Source organism: Pseudorasbora parva, chromosome 7 (genome assembly GCF_024679245.1).
Source record: "Pseudorasbora parva isolate DD20220531a chromosome 7, ASM2467924v1, whole genome shotgun sequence".
Classification (NCBI taxonomy): domain Eukaryota; kingdom Metazoa; phylum Chordata; class Actinopteri; order Cypriniformes; family Gobionidae; genus Pseudorasbora; species Pseudorasbora parva.
This window is the reverse complement of record NC_090178.1, coordinates 10,938,606-10,954,978: the sequence shown is the minus strand read 5'-3', so window position 1 is coordinate 10,954,978 and position 16,373 is coordinate 10,938,606. Positions and strand designations below refer to the sequence as shown.

Sequence of the window (16,373 nt, the reverse complement as noted above, 5' to 3'; positions counted from 1 at the left end):
ATTTTGCCAATGAGGTTGCTCGTTTTGTGAGAAAAAAAAGATATGTAAATGTGCAGATGTGAACATTTGTTTGTGGACGTGTGTTCGGAGGATTCAAATGATTTGTCAATGCTTGCACAAGAGCGCATATGAGGAAAACACTCGGACAGTGTGTGAAATAGTATTACAATAAAGGAAAAGTGCCCATAGTTACCAAATTACCATTAATAGTGTTCAAATATAGGCATCATTGTTACACTTACCGCTGTTTGCTCAGGTTGGAGCTGGAATCACACAGCATGCATTAAATTATGAAACTGTTCTTTTTGACATCTTGGACTGAAAACAGGCTGAACTTGAGGCCACGTACGGGTGATCTGCCGTAGCTCACACACATCTCCCTCTGCTTCGGCCATAGCTCACACACATCTCCCTCTGCTTCGGCCATCATCTTCTGACTAAACGCGTGCTAATTTTATGCGGGTGATGCATATCCACCTCTCGCGAAGCAGCCTCTCCAACGTTTCGCGAGACTTGCGAACAAGTCATACTAATTTTAAAATATATAATTAATTATCACCAATGACAGTAGCGGAGGAACGCCACCGAATGTAACGAAGTAAAAGTACAGTTTTTTCACAAGAAATGTACTTGAGTAAAAGTAAAAGTACACATTTTTAAATATACTCTAAAAGTACAAGTTACCCAAAAAATGTACTCAAGTAAATGTAACGAAGTAAATGTAATTCGTTACTACCCACCTCTGTTATGAACACATATATTTTGCATTCCTGTCTGTGACCCTATAAACCCGCTGAAGGAGTTGAGAACCACTGGTATAAAATGAAGAGTTGATTCAGTCAAGCATTTATTCAAAGCAAATTGAAGCTCATGAAAGGAATAATCCCTCCCTATTATTCAGAAAAGTTGCACCACAAAGAGTTTTTACTTTTAAATAATTTATTAATTTTTTTAAAATTATTTGGCTTACTACATTTGACCTGTGTGTCACACTAAACATACAAAATAACAAGAAATATTTAATCCATAATCCATTAAATAATGCATTGATAGTGTAACTCTGACCCTTCTATTATGTGAATGGAGAGCAGAACACTGGGGTACAGCTCAAACTACCCAACGACAGTGTAGCACAGACAGAGGTCCATTGTGTACAGCACCTAAAACACCCTTTACACTATTAACATCTTTGCAGGTACACTTTAACACATTTCAACCCATTTAAATGGATGTTTTGTACAGCAGGTCAGAAATATTGTATATATTTAGATACAAACGTATTTAGAAACAAATCAAACTCCCGTGACTCGGTTATCTCGCTTGTGAGTTAAATGAAAGCAGGAGAATCGCTAAAATCAATGGATACACAGCAAAGTGCCGAGATTCTCCTAATCACATCAGGATAACAAAGAGCTAGGTAATCAGGGATCTGGATTTCAGTCTGTCTGTTTAACAGGAGACCGACGGGTTTTATCGCGGCCGTTTTCAGGAAGATTGCTGTAGCCACTGAGCTCCGGTTGCTCATACATTATTTCCTGGAACACAGAAGCTACCGTCAAAGTGAGATTGCACCACCAACAATTCGGTCTTAAACATTAAAATTCATTTCAATAAAAATAAAAAACAACAAGAATAAAACCCTACCGGCATAAAAAAATATTCCTTTTTGTTTTCGTGATATAAGTTTCAAGTACACTAAGGTTAATTCACATCAAGTGTAGAACATCTCAAAGCAGAAGCACTAAATTCACTCACATCATAAGCTTGAGTTGAACTATGTGTTTGACACGGACACACTGTGCACTGCAGCTCGTCAGGGAAATTCATTCTCATGTATTTTGTGCAGAAATTCTTCCTATGAATGTAAACTGAGCTCCCAGCTCGTCTTGAACTATTTACCGCAGCATGTTACCACAGACGAGTGATTGTTCACATTCACAATAATAATATGAAATCAGTGCTGAGGCAGCACTGAATATTGCATGTTCAAACGCTTGAGACACAATTGTACTCTGTACAGTATGTACACAATATCTGTGCTCTGTGTCTCCAGATGGGAGTGTGCGTTAGGCGAGGGCTTGCTCTCTCCCCTCATCTGAGGGGGGTCAGGGTGGGTCTGTGTGGTTTTGGATGGGGTTTGTAGAGTTTCTTTGGGATTTTGAGTTTCAAGAATTGCACTTCACTTATTTTGTATCACTTATAAGAGTTTAAGAAAGATAAACAACCCATCCAAAAACCTGAAACATGCAGTATGTTTAACTGGTACAATTATGTTTTTGTTTAGTTTTGTTTTTTGTTATAGGCCTACAGTAAAATACTCTACTAGTTTAAACATTTTTTGCACTTTCAAATGTTCTTCAGAAACATGTTCGTCTAAGACTATCATTTGTTACTGGAATATTCAACAGTCAGCCATCTCCAGTCCTCTTTAGGGTACATCCTGTGGAAAAATCAGGAAGGTTGCCATTGCCAGATTAACAAGTAAAATTCAGTCAAAAGGCAACAGTAAAACAAATGTAGTATTATATTGTTTGTAAGTAAATCACCTTTAAATGTAATTCACATCTGAATGAAATGATTTGAATGTATATCTGTATTGCAATGCTGAAGAAATAAGTCTGAGTTTTGAACTTCACTTGATGCGGTTGTCAATGGAAAACACATGCACATTAACCCAATTATTCCACAGGATCATCACAAAGCCACACTCTCAGAAAAAAAAAAATGTGCAAAAAGTGTACCTTTAGGGGTACAGCAGCTTGTCACTGGGGCAGAACCCTTAATGGGTCATCTTTGCACCTTATTTACCCCTAAAGTACTTAGTGAAGTTCCTAAATGTAATTTAGGGAGGAGCAAGCCCATCTAATCTTCCAATCAACAGCCAACAGCCAACAGCCAACAGCCAGAATATATAAGCAGCTGCTTATCTCTTCTAAGTCTCAGCTGTTCCAGCATCCCAACACCTCCCCAAACTCCACCTTTATCTTTGGTACCTTACCCTACATAATCATATCCTATAATTAGCCACTGTGGGGGCATAGCAGAGCTTGAGTTGAAGCTGCTTCATCAGGCCCCTCAACAGTGGACAGCAAGCCAAATAAGTTTAACCTAATATTTTAAGATTATATGGGCAAACAAACTCATTAAAAAAGGTATAGTTAAGACTACTCTAAAGTACTAATATTTAGGAGTATTTAAGTATATACAAATATTGTCTCTTAATTCATATCCAAATTTGGTACTGGTTCTGCCCCAATGACAATATGTTGTATCCTTAAAATACACTTTTAGAATTTTTTTCTGACAGTGCATGACAGGAAGGAAGCTGGTAGCCATAACAGCGCAAATACATAGAGAAACCTGTAGAACACCAAATCCGTGAGGTCTCATCTGGGGATTGCAGCAAATTCAAACACCAAAAGCACTTCCACAGACACTAATGGTTTCATCGTCACACATTCTCAAAGGTCAAGGAATTATCCCAAATAACATTAGAATGGTCTCCATGGAAAAACATGGAACAGATAATTTGTAATAACTGATCCCTTTATGATCTTGAGTAACCATGATTCATTTTCTTTCTTGATCTGAATTTGTTTTCACAATGCATATTTTCGATGTATGTATTTTGCTTTAAATGAGCTGAACTGGACCAGAGCAGGTGTGCCTCAAGGACTATATAGATGAACCCAGTGAGGAGCCTCTTGGCCAGCACTGACTCTCTTACATTCTCCACCTCTTTTGCTCTCAATCTCCATTCATCTCCATGACCTTTTCTGTGAGGATTTCCCGGAAGGTGGAAAGCTGCTTCATCTGCTCTGTCTGCATCGAATGTCTCCTCATCAGTTTTTTCTTCATCTTGAAGTCTGGCCCACGTTTTGGAGATGATGGTGCAACCGGCAGCAGGATCTTGCTCCCTGAGTGAACGGGAGAAGTGGGCTTTCCGTTGGCACGGATATCAGGAATGGGTCGCTGGGGGTTGACATTGAGAGGGGGAAGGAAACCAGGTCTTGTGTGGGAGATGTGGTCCAGGAGGAGAGTCCCTGATCCCCGCCGCTCCAACAGTCCTGTTGGACGCCGTCGCATTGTGATAGGAGACACAGAGTTGGGAATACTCTCCAGAGACTCTCGAGAAGAGCTAGTGAGCAGCGACAAGGGAGAGGCATTGTACTTGCGGCGCTCCACTGAGACACGCCCAGAATCTGGAGATCCAGGAATGGAGGTAGGACACAGGTGGGTGTCCGACTCGTAGTGTTCCATGCGGGTGAGTTTGGGGTGTGGTAAGCCACGGATTCCCGTCGATGCCTGAGCCACATTGTCCTGAGTCTCAGGGGCCGTGTTTCTGCGATACAGTGACTGGTGCTGATGGACTTTATCCGCCCAGGACGAGCCACACAGTGCTGCACAGTCTTCCGAACAGGACCGGTCAATTAGCTTTGGAGAGGATGGGTCATGGGTCTCTATACTGTGCCGTCGGGACAGGAGAGGTCTGCCTGGACCAGAAACTGTCATCCCATTCATCTCTGAGACCAACTTGTCCTCCTCAGCTAAATCACCCTCTATCCGCTCTGCTCTCTCAGCAAGTACGGAAGGAGCCACCAGACCCCAGGGCTCAGAGTTCAGTCTTTTCAGAAGCTTGCGTGGCGGTGGTCTTCTCTCCCCCTGTGGTCTACTGGAGGGTAAAGGGAGTGCTGAAGTCACAGCAAAACTGAAGATTCCTTCCTCCTCCTTACCAGAGGCAGAGCCAGTGGTATGGATCTCAACTTCGGATGGAGACATACAAGCAGGGGAGAGATTGTCCACTATACCTGGAGACGGTGGAGAGTTCAGGTATTGTTTGGTCTTTTTAGTACCAGAGGGAGATGTATCGGTTGTAATGATGATTACCTCTTTGCCTTTGGCTTTACAGGCATCCAACAGGACCTGGAGAGTGTCCCTGTCACCCTTATTGATGGCGTGTACGAGTGCCGAGGACCCGGAATAGTCTTTCAAGCTGGGATCGGCTGCGTTTTCCAGCAACAGCGACACCACCTCTTTGCCTGCCTTTTCTGCACATGCATGCATCAAGGCGGTCCGACCCGATTTGTCTGGGATGTTAGGGTCTGCTCCTTTCTCCAGCAGGTACCGCACCATTCTCTGCCGGGTCTGCGGATCATCGTATCCTGCCAGACAGGCTGCTATGATTGGCGTCTCCCCTCGCTCGTTTCCTTCGTTGATATAGGCTCCACCCTCCAGGAGGAGGCGTGCAAGGCGGAGTTTGCCCTGGAACACTGCCTTCAGAAGGGCATTGCCCTCTGTGCGCAAGGCACCTCCATCACCCATGATGTCTCGCTCCAGAATCCCCCACCCCTCTCCTCCGGCCTCAGCACTTTTGGCACATCCTGCCTCAGATTCTGATCAACCTGAAAAGAAAAACAAATAAAAGTGCTTTGTCATGAGGTACATTTGACAAACTTTGCTTTTTACCTAATTGTATCTCTTTCAATTTCAATTTATTTAAGTACTTCCTTACATTCAAATACACTAAACTCAATTTAATTTATCAGGCATTCTTGATTAAAGGGTTAGTTCACCCAAAAATTAAAATTCTGTCAATAATCACTTACCCTCATATCGTTCGACACCCATAAGACCTCCGTTCATCTTTGGAACACAAAGGAAGATATTTTTGTTGAAATCTGATGGCTCAGAAAGGCATTCATTGACACCAATGTCATTTCCTCTCTCAAGACCCACTAAAGGCACTAAAGATGACGTTAAAAAGTCCATTTCACTACAGAGTCTGTACAATAATTGTATAAACCGACGAGAATAGTTTTTGTGCGAAAACCCCCCCAAAAAAACGACATAGTGAAGGGCCGATTTCAAAACAAAGATTTGAACGGTTTTAAATCAGCGTATCGATTCAGGACTCAGATCGCCAATGTCAGGTGATTTCAGCAGTTTGGCAGTTTGAGACGCGAGTCCTGAATAGATATGCTGATTTAAGGTATTTAGTTTTTATGTGCAAAAAAAAATCTATTCTCGTCGCTTCATACAATTATTATACAGACTCTGTAGTGAGATGGACTTTGTAATGACGTTGTTAGTGCCTTTTATGGGTCTTGAGAGAGGAAATGACATTGGTGTCAATGAAAGCCTTTCTGTGCCATCGGATTTCAACAAAAATATCTTCATTTGTGTTCCGAAGATGAACGGAGGGTGTAACTTTTTTTTAGTTTATTCTTAGCTAAAAACACATATTTCTTTTTAAAAATATGTGCTCATTAATGTATATTTACTTCTTTCAAGTAATAAAGTATTCTGGTAAGCTTATAATATGCCATTGAAAATACATACGGGTGAAGGGTTTGAATGCTGGTCGCCATGAAGCCCCTCCATCTTGAAAGTACATTAGCCAAAGAGGGACATACCCATAAATTCAAGCTTTGTCTTTCGCGTTTTAACACTCGATGGCACCGTGTCGAATGTGAAGAGGGGGATTGCCATGTTAATCTTGGACTAAATCGGCCACCGTAGGAGTTGAAACGAAATCAGAATTGAGAGGAACAGAAACTAATATTCACTAGATGGTCATATACCTTTTCACCGCTAGATGGGGGAAAATATCACACAGTGTAGCTTTAAAGGTGGGGTAAGTTCTTTCTGGTAACCGTTGTTGATATTTCAAACCACCAAAACAAACACACCTCTACCCCCAAAAAGGGTCTCGGCCATATCTTGATAGCTCCGCCCCACACATACATAACCCAGGCAACGACTATGGCAGAATCTGTGCGTAACTAATCCAGGTCGAATATTCAATTAAAAAGTCACCCCTTCTATCAAAAAAACACAAACCGTTCTCATAAACAACACGACAGAACACGAGCCAACAGTCCAGCTAACGACATATTACAGTTATGACAAGATTAGAGTTATAGCGATCACAAAATACAAACAGTTCTCATGAACAACTCAATAACGTTAGTATACAAACTCAATAGTCCAGCTAACAATATATTACAATTATGACGGGATGGGTAATATAGATGAAAAGAGGAAACAAACATATATTAGGAGTATAGTATCTTACCTGTCGGACACATAGTCATATTCATACACAGCATATTCAAGCAAAAGCCAGCATATATTAGTTCTTTCTTGGCTAATGTCCATCCTGTGTGACTCGTTTGTTTTGAATAATGACACGCACTGAGCCTCTCGTCTCACTATAGACACGCCCCTTACCTGCTGATTGGCTACAAGTTTGTTATTCCACTCGGCCCGAGTCCTTTTATTAAAACGGTTTTGAAATAACACTTACCCCACCTTTAAGTACTGCAATTGCAAGGTAAGGCAAACAAACCATATTTATAATATTTAAGTTGTTCTTGGCAGTATAGGTATATTTTTGAGCTGAAAATGATTAGCAGGAAAGATGATTATAATCATTAAACCAAAAAAATACCCTATGCTTAGGGGTGGGTGTTCACCCTCAATCAGAAATCTTTCTATTATGCAATGTATGAGCTAACTATCTCAGTAAGATGATTAGAGCGAGCGACGGGTTGGGGCAGGAGGCCGTCCAGTATAATAACAGCATTATTAACATACCACAGCCCTCAAAATCAGTTCAGTCTTATATGAAATTCAGTGAGCCCAAAGTCACATAGCATAGCACATAGTCACAGCATTAAATTGATTTGACTATAACTTGGCAGCCGATCATGTATTGTCACAGAGGGTTGTCAGTGTGGTTCGGCTATGCAAGATGGTGATATTAAGTGACTTACTTGAGGTCAGTGGGGGAAATGAGAAACTAACTGTGCAAGGTAAAATCTGAGATGTTCGTTAACAGTCGGATTTGTTGAACACAGTGAGAGTCCTACTCTACTCTTCCATATATAATTAGGTTGATTTATTGTTTGTGTTCTTCCTTTCACTCCTGAGATCCTGAGCTCTGGTGATATAAAGTAGTGATATGCAAAGATGTACTGGGACTAAAAAAAGCCAAGGACCCATGCCGACACAGAGAAGATAACAACCCAATAATACCAATACAAAGTTGGGGTTAGTAAGTTTTAGTTATATATATAATATTTAGCTATAAGTTTTATATATATACTCACCTAAAGGATTATTAGGAACACCATACAAATACTGTGTTTGACCCCCTTTCGTCTTCAGAACTGCCTTAATTCTACGTGGCACTGATTCAACAAGGTGCTGAAAGCATTCTTTAGAAATGTTGGCCCATATTGATAGGATAGCATCTTGGAGTTGATGGAGATTTGTGGGATCCACATCCAGGGCACGAAGCTCCGTTCCACTACATCCCAAAGATGCTGTATTGGGTTGAGATCTGGTGACTGTGGGGGCCATTTTAGTACAGTGAACTCATTGTCATGTTTAAGAAACCAATTTTAAATGATTCTAGCTTTGTGACATGGTGCATTATCCTGCTGGAAGTAGCCATCAGAGGATGGGTACAGGGTGGTCATAAAGGGATGGACATGGTCAGAAACAATGCTCAGGTAGGCTGTGGCATTAGAACGCTGCCCAATTGGCAGTAAGGGGCCTAAAGTGTGCCAAGAAAATATCCCCCACACCATTACACCACCACCAGCAGCCTGCACAGTGGTAACAAGGCATGATGGATCCATGCTCATTCTGTTTACACCAAATTCTGACTCTACCATCTGAATGTCTCAGCAGAAATCGAGACTCATCAGACTAGGCAACATTTTTCAATTTTGGTGAGCTCGTGCAAATTGTAGCCTCTTTTTCCTATTTGTAGTGGAAATGAGTGGTACTCTGTTGTAGCCCATCCACCTCAAGGCTGTGCATGTTGTGGCTTCACAAAGGCTTTGCTGCATACCTCGGTTGTAATGAGTGGTTATTTCAGTCAAAGTTGCTCTTCTATCAGCTGGAATCATTCGGCCCATTCTCCTCTGACCTCTAGCATCAACAAGGCATTTTCGCCCACAGGACTGCCGCATACTGGATGTTTTTCCCTTCTCACACCATTCTTTCTAAACTCTAGAAATGGTTGTGTGTGAAAATCTCAGTAACTGAGCAGATTGTAAAATACTCAGACCGGCCTATCTGGCACCAACAACCATGCCATGCTCAAAATTGCTTAAATCACCTTTATTTCCCATTCTGACATTCAGTTTGGAGTTCAGGAGATTGCCTTAACCAGGACCACATCCTCCCCCACATCTCCCCCTCCCCCTATTGACAGAAATGAGAGAGGGAGGGGGAGATGTGGGGGAGGATTTTTCAGCCGGGACTTTTTACTGCGCCGAGTCAAAGTATTCTCAGATGTGCTATTCCGCCATACATTATAGTTCCATTTTAACCCACTAAGAAAAGCGCCACGTTTTTATTTTGTGTCACCATACTAGGTCGTTCAACTATTTGTGTAACTGTATTTAAATAGGGAAAACATGGAGGTGTTTGTTCGCTTCTAACTTGATTTCTGTTTGATACCATAGTGAAACTGGGCTTAGTGGGCTAAGCTAAATGCTATCAGATCGTCACCGCGCGTGAGAGCGATTAAGTGCACTCACTGAGACGAGAGATCAACTCGTCTTAGTTAAAGGGGTACTTCAGCGCTGGGAAGATGAATCTGTATTTAAACTGGGTCATCAATGTAGTAGAAATGTGAAATTATTTTTGAATTTGATGCCTTCTAGACTGAGAAAAGACAGAAAAAGTATTTTTGTCTCATGGGGATGAAAGACTACAATTCCCAGAATGCTTCGCTGCCCTGTTAGGCCATTCCCAAAGTCACCTACTGGATTACTGTGACTGAGTTGAAGACACTACAATTAAAACCTGAACGTGTCTGTTAAATATAATGAGTGAGTCACCGCGAGTATCACAGCACTGATCACACCGTGAGAGAAATAAGCTCGTGATAAGAGCTGAGGTAATCGCGACTACACTCGCGGCATACATTCACAACGCGAGTTCAGTCTGGCGCTTTTCAGTTCATGCCTTTGCAAGCTTAACTTTCATAGAAATTAATTTGAGAAGTTAAAACACTTACATTGCTCACCATAGCTCCGTTTAAATGAGTGCCTGCAGCTGCCTGCTGAGCTTTCCCTGCGAGCTGAGCGTAATCTCCCATCCCCCATGCGCGAGTTCAAAACATGCGGAAATGGCTCCCTCTGCTGGCTGTAGTCTTTAGCCTTATTCCATTCATTCCTGGAGGAATTTTTCCAGAAATAAAATGCATAAATCTCTTGTCTCAGGGGGATATGAGGGGGGAAAGCACAATCATTTGAATATACTCCAGGATTTCTACTGATACAAAGCCATATGCTAATCGCTGAAGTAACCCTTTAAGGGAATAACAGTTTAATATGAAAAAGCGGTGAAGTATCCCTTTAAATGTCTGTTATATAAAAACAACAAAAATGTGCCTTTTATATGTTATTTTTATTTTATTTTACTTGTATATTATGATTTCCTAACAAAATATCAATCTTTGTTTCACCCAGTACTGCTTTACTTTTATATACTGCATATACCTTTAAGCCTGTGAATATTTACATTTTACAGCCGCCCCTAAAGTCGACTGGCCCACCGGAAGAGGTCCCGGTGCTATCTCTGGGAATATGAGAAGAACACTGGGAACGTCAAGAATATGTAGCTGTGCAGAATTCACAACCCTCCTGCATAACACCAGTACACCCACAGACCCCCGAGCTGCTGCTCCTCCTGCCTGCCTTCTTAAGTAATTCTCTGTGATTTCCGAGCCAGCTCAGCCAGGGAAAGCTAAAGGAATGCTGTTTTTGCATACTGATTATGGGAGATATGGGAGAGGAACAGGGAAAATAACTCTGTCCTTTAAGTGTAAGTGTAAGTGTAATCGCAACACACACACAAAAAAATCCGTCTTTAAGAGACCGGGGTCTCATGGATTCGAGACAGTGAGGTTAATCTCCTGTCTCACACAGGCAGCATGGATGACTCATCTCCATGATAGACTCACTGGAGAGATGTGGCACAAAGACATTGTTTCTCAGGAGATCAGAATGCCAAAACCCACGGGCCTTCTTGTATGTATCCTGACGTGCGTGTATTGTGACCAGCCTATTTTAAAGGATTAGTTCACCAGAAAATAAAAATTGGCATAAATTAAATTGAGCTTCCGCAAAAACCATTGAGGTCTGATTTGCCTCAGGGGTCCAATGAGGTCTGATTTGTCAAGCAAGTATGGTTGAGCTTCTATTTACCATATTTGAGTATTCTATGTATATTAGCTGATCAGTGTTTATATGTGAATAAAAGCCTAAATTAAATCTGTTCATCATATAGAGCAATCATGTCTCTTCAGAAGACTTAGAATAAACCACTTGATACATATGGATTTATTTTACAATCTCTTTAATGAATATTTTGAAGCATTGGGTGTAAAGTATAGACTGTCAATGAAGGGAAAGAAATCTCTCAGATTTCATTAAAATGTGGAACATATTTTAATTTGTTTTTTTTGTGTTCATTTTGTTTTTTCATATTTTGAAAGTCAGTGAGGTCCAATATTGTTTCGACCCCAATATTCTTCAGATATCTTCTTTTGTGTTCAGCACATAGAAAGAAAGTCATACAGGTTTGGAATGACATGAGTATGAGTTTGGATGAGTAAATGATGACAGAATTTTCATTTTTGAAGGACATCCGCCAGGGTTTTTGTTCTGTCAAGAGCTATAATAATTTATTCCTATTGTATGTGATCACAATTCGCAGGTCTTCTTTACTTAATCATAAGTCTGTGTAAAAAACGCTGCCCATATTCCCTTGTCTTTGGTCAAGTATTCATTTTATTTTATGAGTTTAGTTAAAATGCTACTATGTAGACTACAGACTGCTTGCTGGATTTAAAAGCTGTAATAATATGTAGGGAAATATGCACAAAAGATGCTTAAAGTTATGTAGGTACATGCAGCTATTGGAATTCTGCACCAACATCTGTGTTTTCTAATAATAGATAGTTTTCTAATTTGCATAATTTAAAAATCTCAAGAAACATGAGGGTTATTTATACACAGACTAATTAAACAAGAAACACCTGTAACAATTCAGGGAGGGATTGTGAACATTACAGTTATACATTTTTTTGCCAGATCTTCTTTCCAACGTGATTTACGTTGCATTCAATGCATATATCGGACCTGTTTTATCAGTTTTGTGTTTGGCCTTCATCACTCACCATTTTAACTCCAAAATGGACGTTATGTTACAGAGGCACAAGCCATATTAAAGAGGATTTTCCTTTCTTTTTTTGCACTCTCTTTCAATTCATACAGGTGGACAAACAACCGTCATCATCTTTCAATCTTTCACTTTGTCAACATTTTTTTTGTCTTGTCTTTGTTCAGACAGACACCATTTTCGGCCCAAAAAGATGACTCCTAGATGCCAAGTGTTCTAATAATTTTGACCACCACTGTATTATCTAAATGTTTTTTTTTTCTAATAGCTAATTCATGTTTCTCTTGCATTTGTTGTTAAAAGATATTGGGATTGTCAGTCAATATTCTGTATGTGTAGATATCAGATATTGACTTCACTGTCCCTTGCAAAATGAAAGTGCAGACAGTCCCAAAGATTAAATATGATAGATAAATCGGGTTATGTGCCACCTAAACAAAGCCTTTGCTTTTCCCAGCATTCCCTATGGATCTTCGAGTGTGTGCACATCAGTGTAGTGGAGAGCTTTTTGACGTGACCAAAATAAACCTGCCAGTTGTGTAGCATGTCGAGAAGCACTTGCAGAGGGTCTGCGTATTAGTGCTGTGCCATAGGAGTGAGGCGACATACCACGCCGTCTTGTCTGGACAAATCGTATCCAATTCTCTCTGGTCTCCCGACAGATGACGGAAATTAATATCATGTCTTCATTCTCACGCCTCTGAGAGACCCCGCCCCTGGCTTTCTCTTTTACGTAACAGTGTGTGTGAGACTCAAGACTGCATCTGAGGTTGCGCGTGGGGGCCCGTGACCAGAAGGGGCTGCGCAGTCAAGCTTTTTCGCCCGGCCAAGAGCTCCACGGTGGCTTTGAGCTGCTGTTGGCCTCATTAGATCACACGGATCGAGGCAGGTGCAATCACTTTTACAGCAGCTGAGAGAACAGCATCCATCAGCGGTGCACCGCTGACCCTGTGACCCAGTCACATCAGAACTGCTGAGGCGATTCATCACTCATATTGGCAGCTTCAAAGAGAACCATCCTGCAGAGGAGCAATAAGATTATCTGCTTCATACTAAATGTCCTAAACGTTCCTGACACGTCCTCTAAACTACCTTTACTGCCGTTTGTGTTTCTTCTTCATTGTTTATTGTGGCATGTTTAGATCTTGGTGTCATTTTCATTGCCGTACATAGTGTGCTGAGTTCGTTTTTCTCCTACACTTGGTCTGTAATGAGATGAATGACAACAAAACCACTTGATTCGACTAGACTGAGTGTTCAGTGATTGACAGAGCTGAGAATGAATTCTCCTCCAATTCGAGAGCAATCTGTATCTCCTTTCACACAACCGCATACCAAAACATTTTTCTCTGCTCTTGAACTGCTGACATTAGAAACAAAATACTGTTTTCTGCAGACAGGAAAGTGGTCATGTGATCAATGTAGATCCAGCATATTGGGATATGTCTTGAATTTCATTTGCATGTTTGCATTTCTGACATTGTTTTTGAGAAAAACTTATCCTCATTGCTATTACAGTACATCTGATCATGTCTCTTACTATTCCACTTACTTTTCTGTGATTTTTTGTCATTACTGTAAAGAAGTATTTTACAGTCTTACTGTTTTGTAAGTTTTTTTTAAGCTGAAATTATTTTAATTAAATAAATAAGTAAATAACCTACTACCATGATTAATAAATGATTCACAATAAATGAATTTTTTCACGTGATAGCAATTAAAATTGGACTGTATTTGGCAGACAGTTGGAGCAGTTACAGAATATGGTGCGTTTCAGACTCGGATATGCAAGCCAGCTCCAGATATCTTCAGCTCAGAACTATTTTTAGCATCGAATTTGGTGTCTATTCACATCAGCTCTTTGACTGACGCAAGCTCTTTTTTTAAAAAAAGCCAAAATTATTTTCATTTTATATTATATATATATATGATTTTACACCCTATATATATATATATATATACAGGGTGTAAAATCATCATAAAAATGTAGGAATAAATAAATCTTTCCATTGATGGATGGTTTGGATAGGACAATATATGGCCGAGATACACCTATTTGAAAATCTGGATTCTGAGGATGCAAAAAAATATAAATATTGAGAAAATCACCTTTAAAGTTGTCCAAATGAAGTCCTTAGCAAGGCATATTACCACTAATAATATAATTTGTATCTATATACTGTAAGACATGTGCTAAATATCTTCATGCAACATGATCTTCAACTAATATCCTAATGATTTTTGGCATAAAAGAAAAATTTGTAATTTTGACCCATATATACAATGTATTGTTGGCTGTTGCCAAAAATGTACCCTTGTAACTTCTGACTTATAACTTGTCTTCTTGATTTTGGAGTGAAAGAGACATCTTTGTAATATCCTTAGTGAGATCTGCCTATATCCCTTATATACTAAATGAATACTTTTGTGCAGTCATATTTCCATAGCTCTTCAATAAACTCCACAATCCCCAATTCACCATAGTACATGTACCAAAAACACATTGCTAAAAACCTTGGCAATATATTCTTGTTCATTGCAGTACACTGGATTTTTTTATTTCTGACATAACCAGGTTAGAAAGCAAGCAGCAACATTTCCCATGACTTGATTGATTCTGTAATTGGAAATATGACTGCTGATTGTGTGTCGCTGTCCGCGGTGCTGACCGTCATTCGCAAAAACGGAGCAGTTTCATAATTTGATGTGTTGCAGACTCGTTTTACAAGCCAGCTGCAAATATCTTCGGCTCAGGACTATTTTTAGTCTAGAAGCATCAAATCTGGTGTCTATTCACGTCAGCTCTCTGCCTGACGCAAAGCTTCAGTGTCCACAAATGAACTTCCAAACAGCAGACACACACTTCAAGCCTCTTTAAGAGCAAACGCGCACCAGTCGCCACACAAAGGCGCTATTTTAAGTTTTTGTGAAGTAAAGTGAGAGAATGAACATTATAGCAGCATAAATATCAGTCTTAAACCGTTTCCTAGGCATGCATTAAATCTTCATTGATCGTTCCAAAAGGCGTCTTGAGGAAATGCCAGCACACGATCAGTGTAGCCGAGAAACCGAATTGCGCTGCATGAATTCATCAGCTGTTCACACCGCAATAAACGTTCATAAAGCCTTATGAACAGCTGCAGCCACATGTACATCATTCCTCCAATAAAACATTTGCTTTTACCTTCAACAACTCACACCTAAAATCAGCAGCCAGCAACCATTTCTGAGCAGCGCACATGCATTCCAGCAGAAAATGATTTCACAGTCGTTTGCATGCTTCTCAACAGGGAAAATTGCAATAGAAAAGTGGTTTGAAATGTGCATATTAAGGAAGACGGTGCAAGGAAATGTTAAGATACCGCTGCAGTATAAAGGAATGAAATCTGCTTAATTATGACCATGCTCAACTGAGAATAATACAAAATAATAATATATGTTAACCTAAACGTGAACGTTTGGAGGAGAGTATCTCACCGTGTATCTGCTGTCTTCACTCCATCAGAGCGGCTGATTTTCGCCCGAGAATCCAGCTGCTGTCTGCTGATCCCCGTGTCTTACATCCCCCACATCATCTCTCCTCCTGCGACCGAGAGTTTGGGAGACTCTGCGGGGGCGTGGAGTGGGCAGTGAGCTGATGCGAGTCTCCCACGATCCCGCACAGACTCACTGAGGTCCAGCTTCACTGACTGTCTGACTGCTCGCATGCACATCACCATCGCTGCTTTCCACTAGGGGGAAACTTTATTTCAATTATTGTAATTCTTTTATCCTTTTCATTTTATAATTGAATTATGCTTTCTTTTTGATGCACCCCTGCACGTGTGTGTCGTGGTGCGCTGTTTTATTTGATACCACAATTATAATAATAATACTAAGCTTGTCTAAGAAATAGACCTTGATGTGATTTGATGCATTAGAACAGTTAAGCATTGTGTGTGTGTGTGTGTGTGTGTGTGTGTGTGTGTGTGTGTGTGTGTGTGTGTGTGTGTGTGTGTGTGTGTGTGTGTGTGTGTGTGTGTGTGTGTGTGTGTGTGTGTGTGTGTGTGTGTGCTTTACACAGCCAAGTTAAGGCTGCTCTGAGCAGACTTTTTGCCTGCTCTAAATTCTGTGTAAAGACGCAATGGCGCATTAAACCCATGCAAAATATAAAATATGCCAGCCCTGAC

General features: G+C 40.6%; 1 protein-coding gene across 1 annotated transcript; it reads right to left on the bottom strand.

Moving 5' to 3' along the window:
* Nucleotides 1-893: 893 nt before the first annotated feature.
* Nucleotides 894-15,923, bottom strand: LOC137082711 (ankyrin repeat domain-containing protein 34A). The gene is made up of 2 exons (XM_067448091.1): nucleotides 15,682-15,923; nucleotides 894-5,402 (listed from the first exon to the last, which is right to left on the bottom strand). The coding sequence occupies exon 2, from the start codon at nucleotides 5,320-5,322 to the stop codon at nucleotides 3,748-3,750; it is 1,575 nt and encodes a 524-aa protein (XP_067304192.1). The 5' UTR covers nucleotides 5,323-5,402; nucleotides 15,682-15,923; the 3' UTR covers nucleotides 894-3,747.
* Nucleotides 15,924-16,373: the final 450 nt, after the last annotated feature.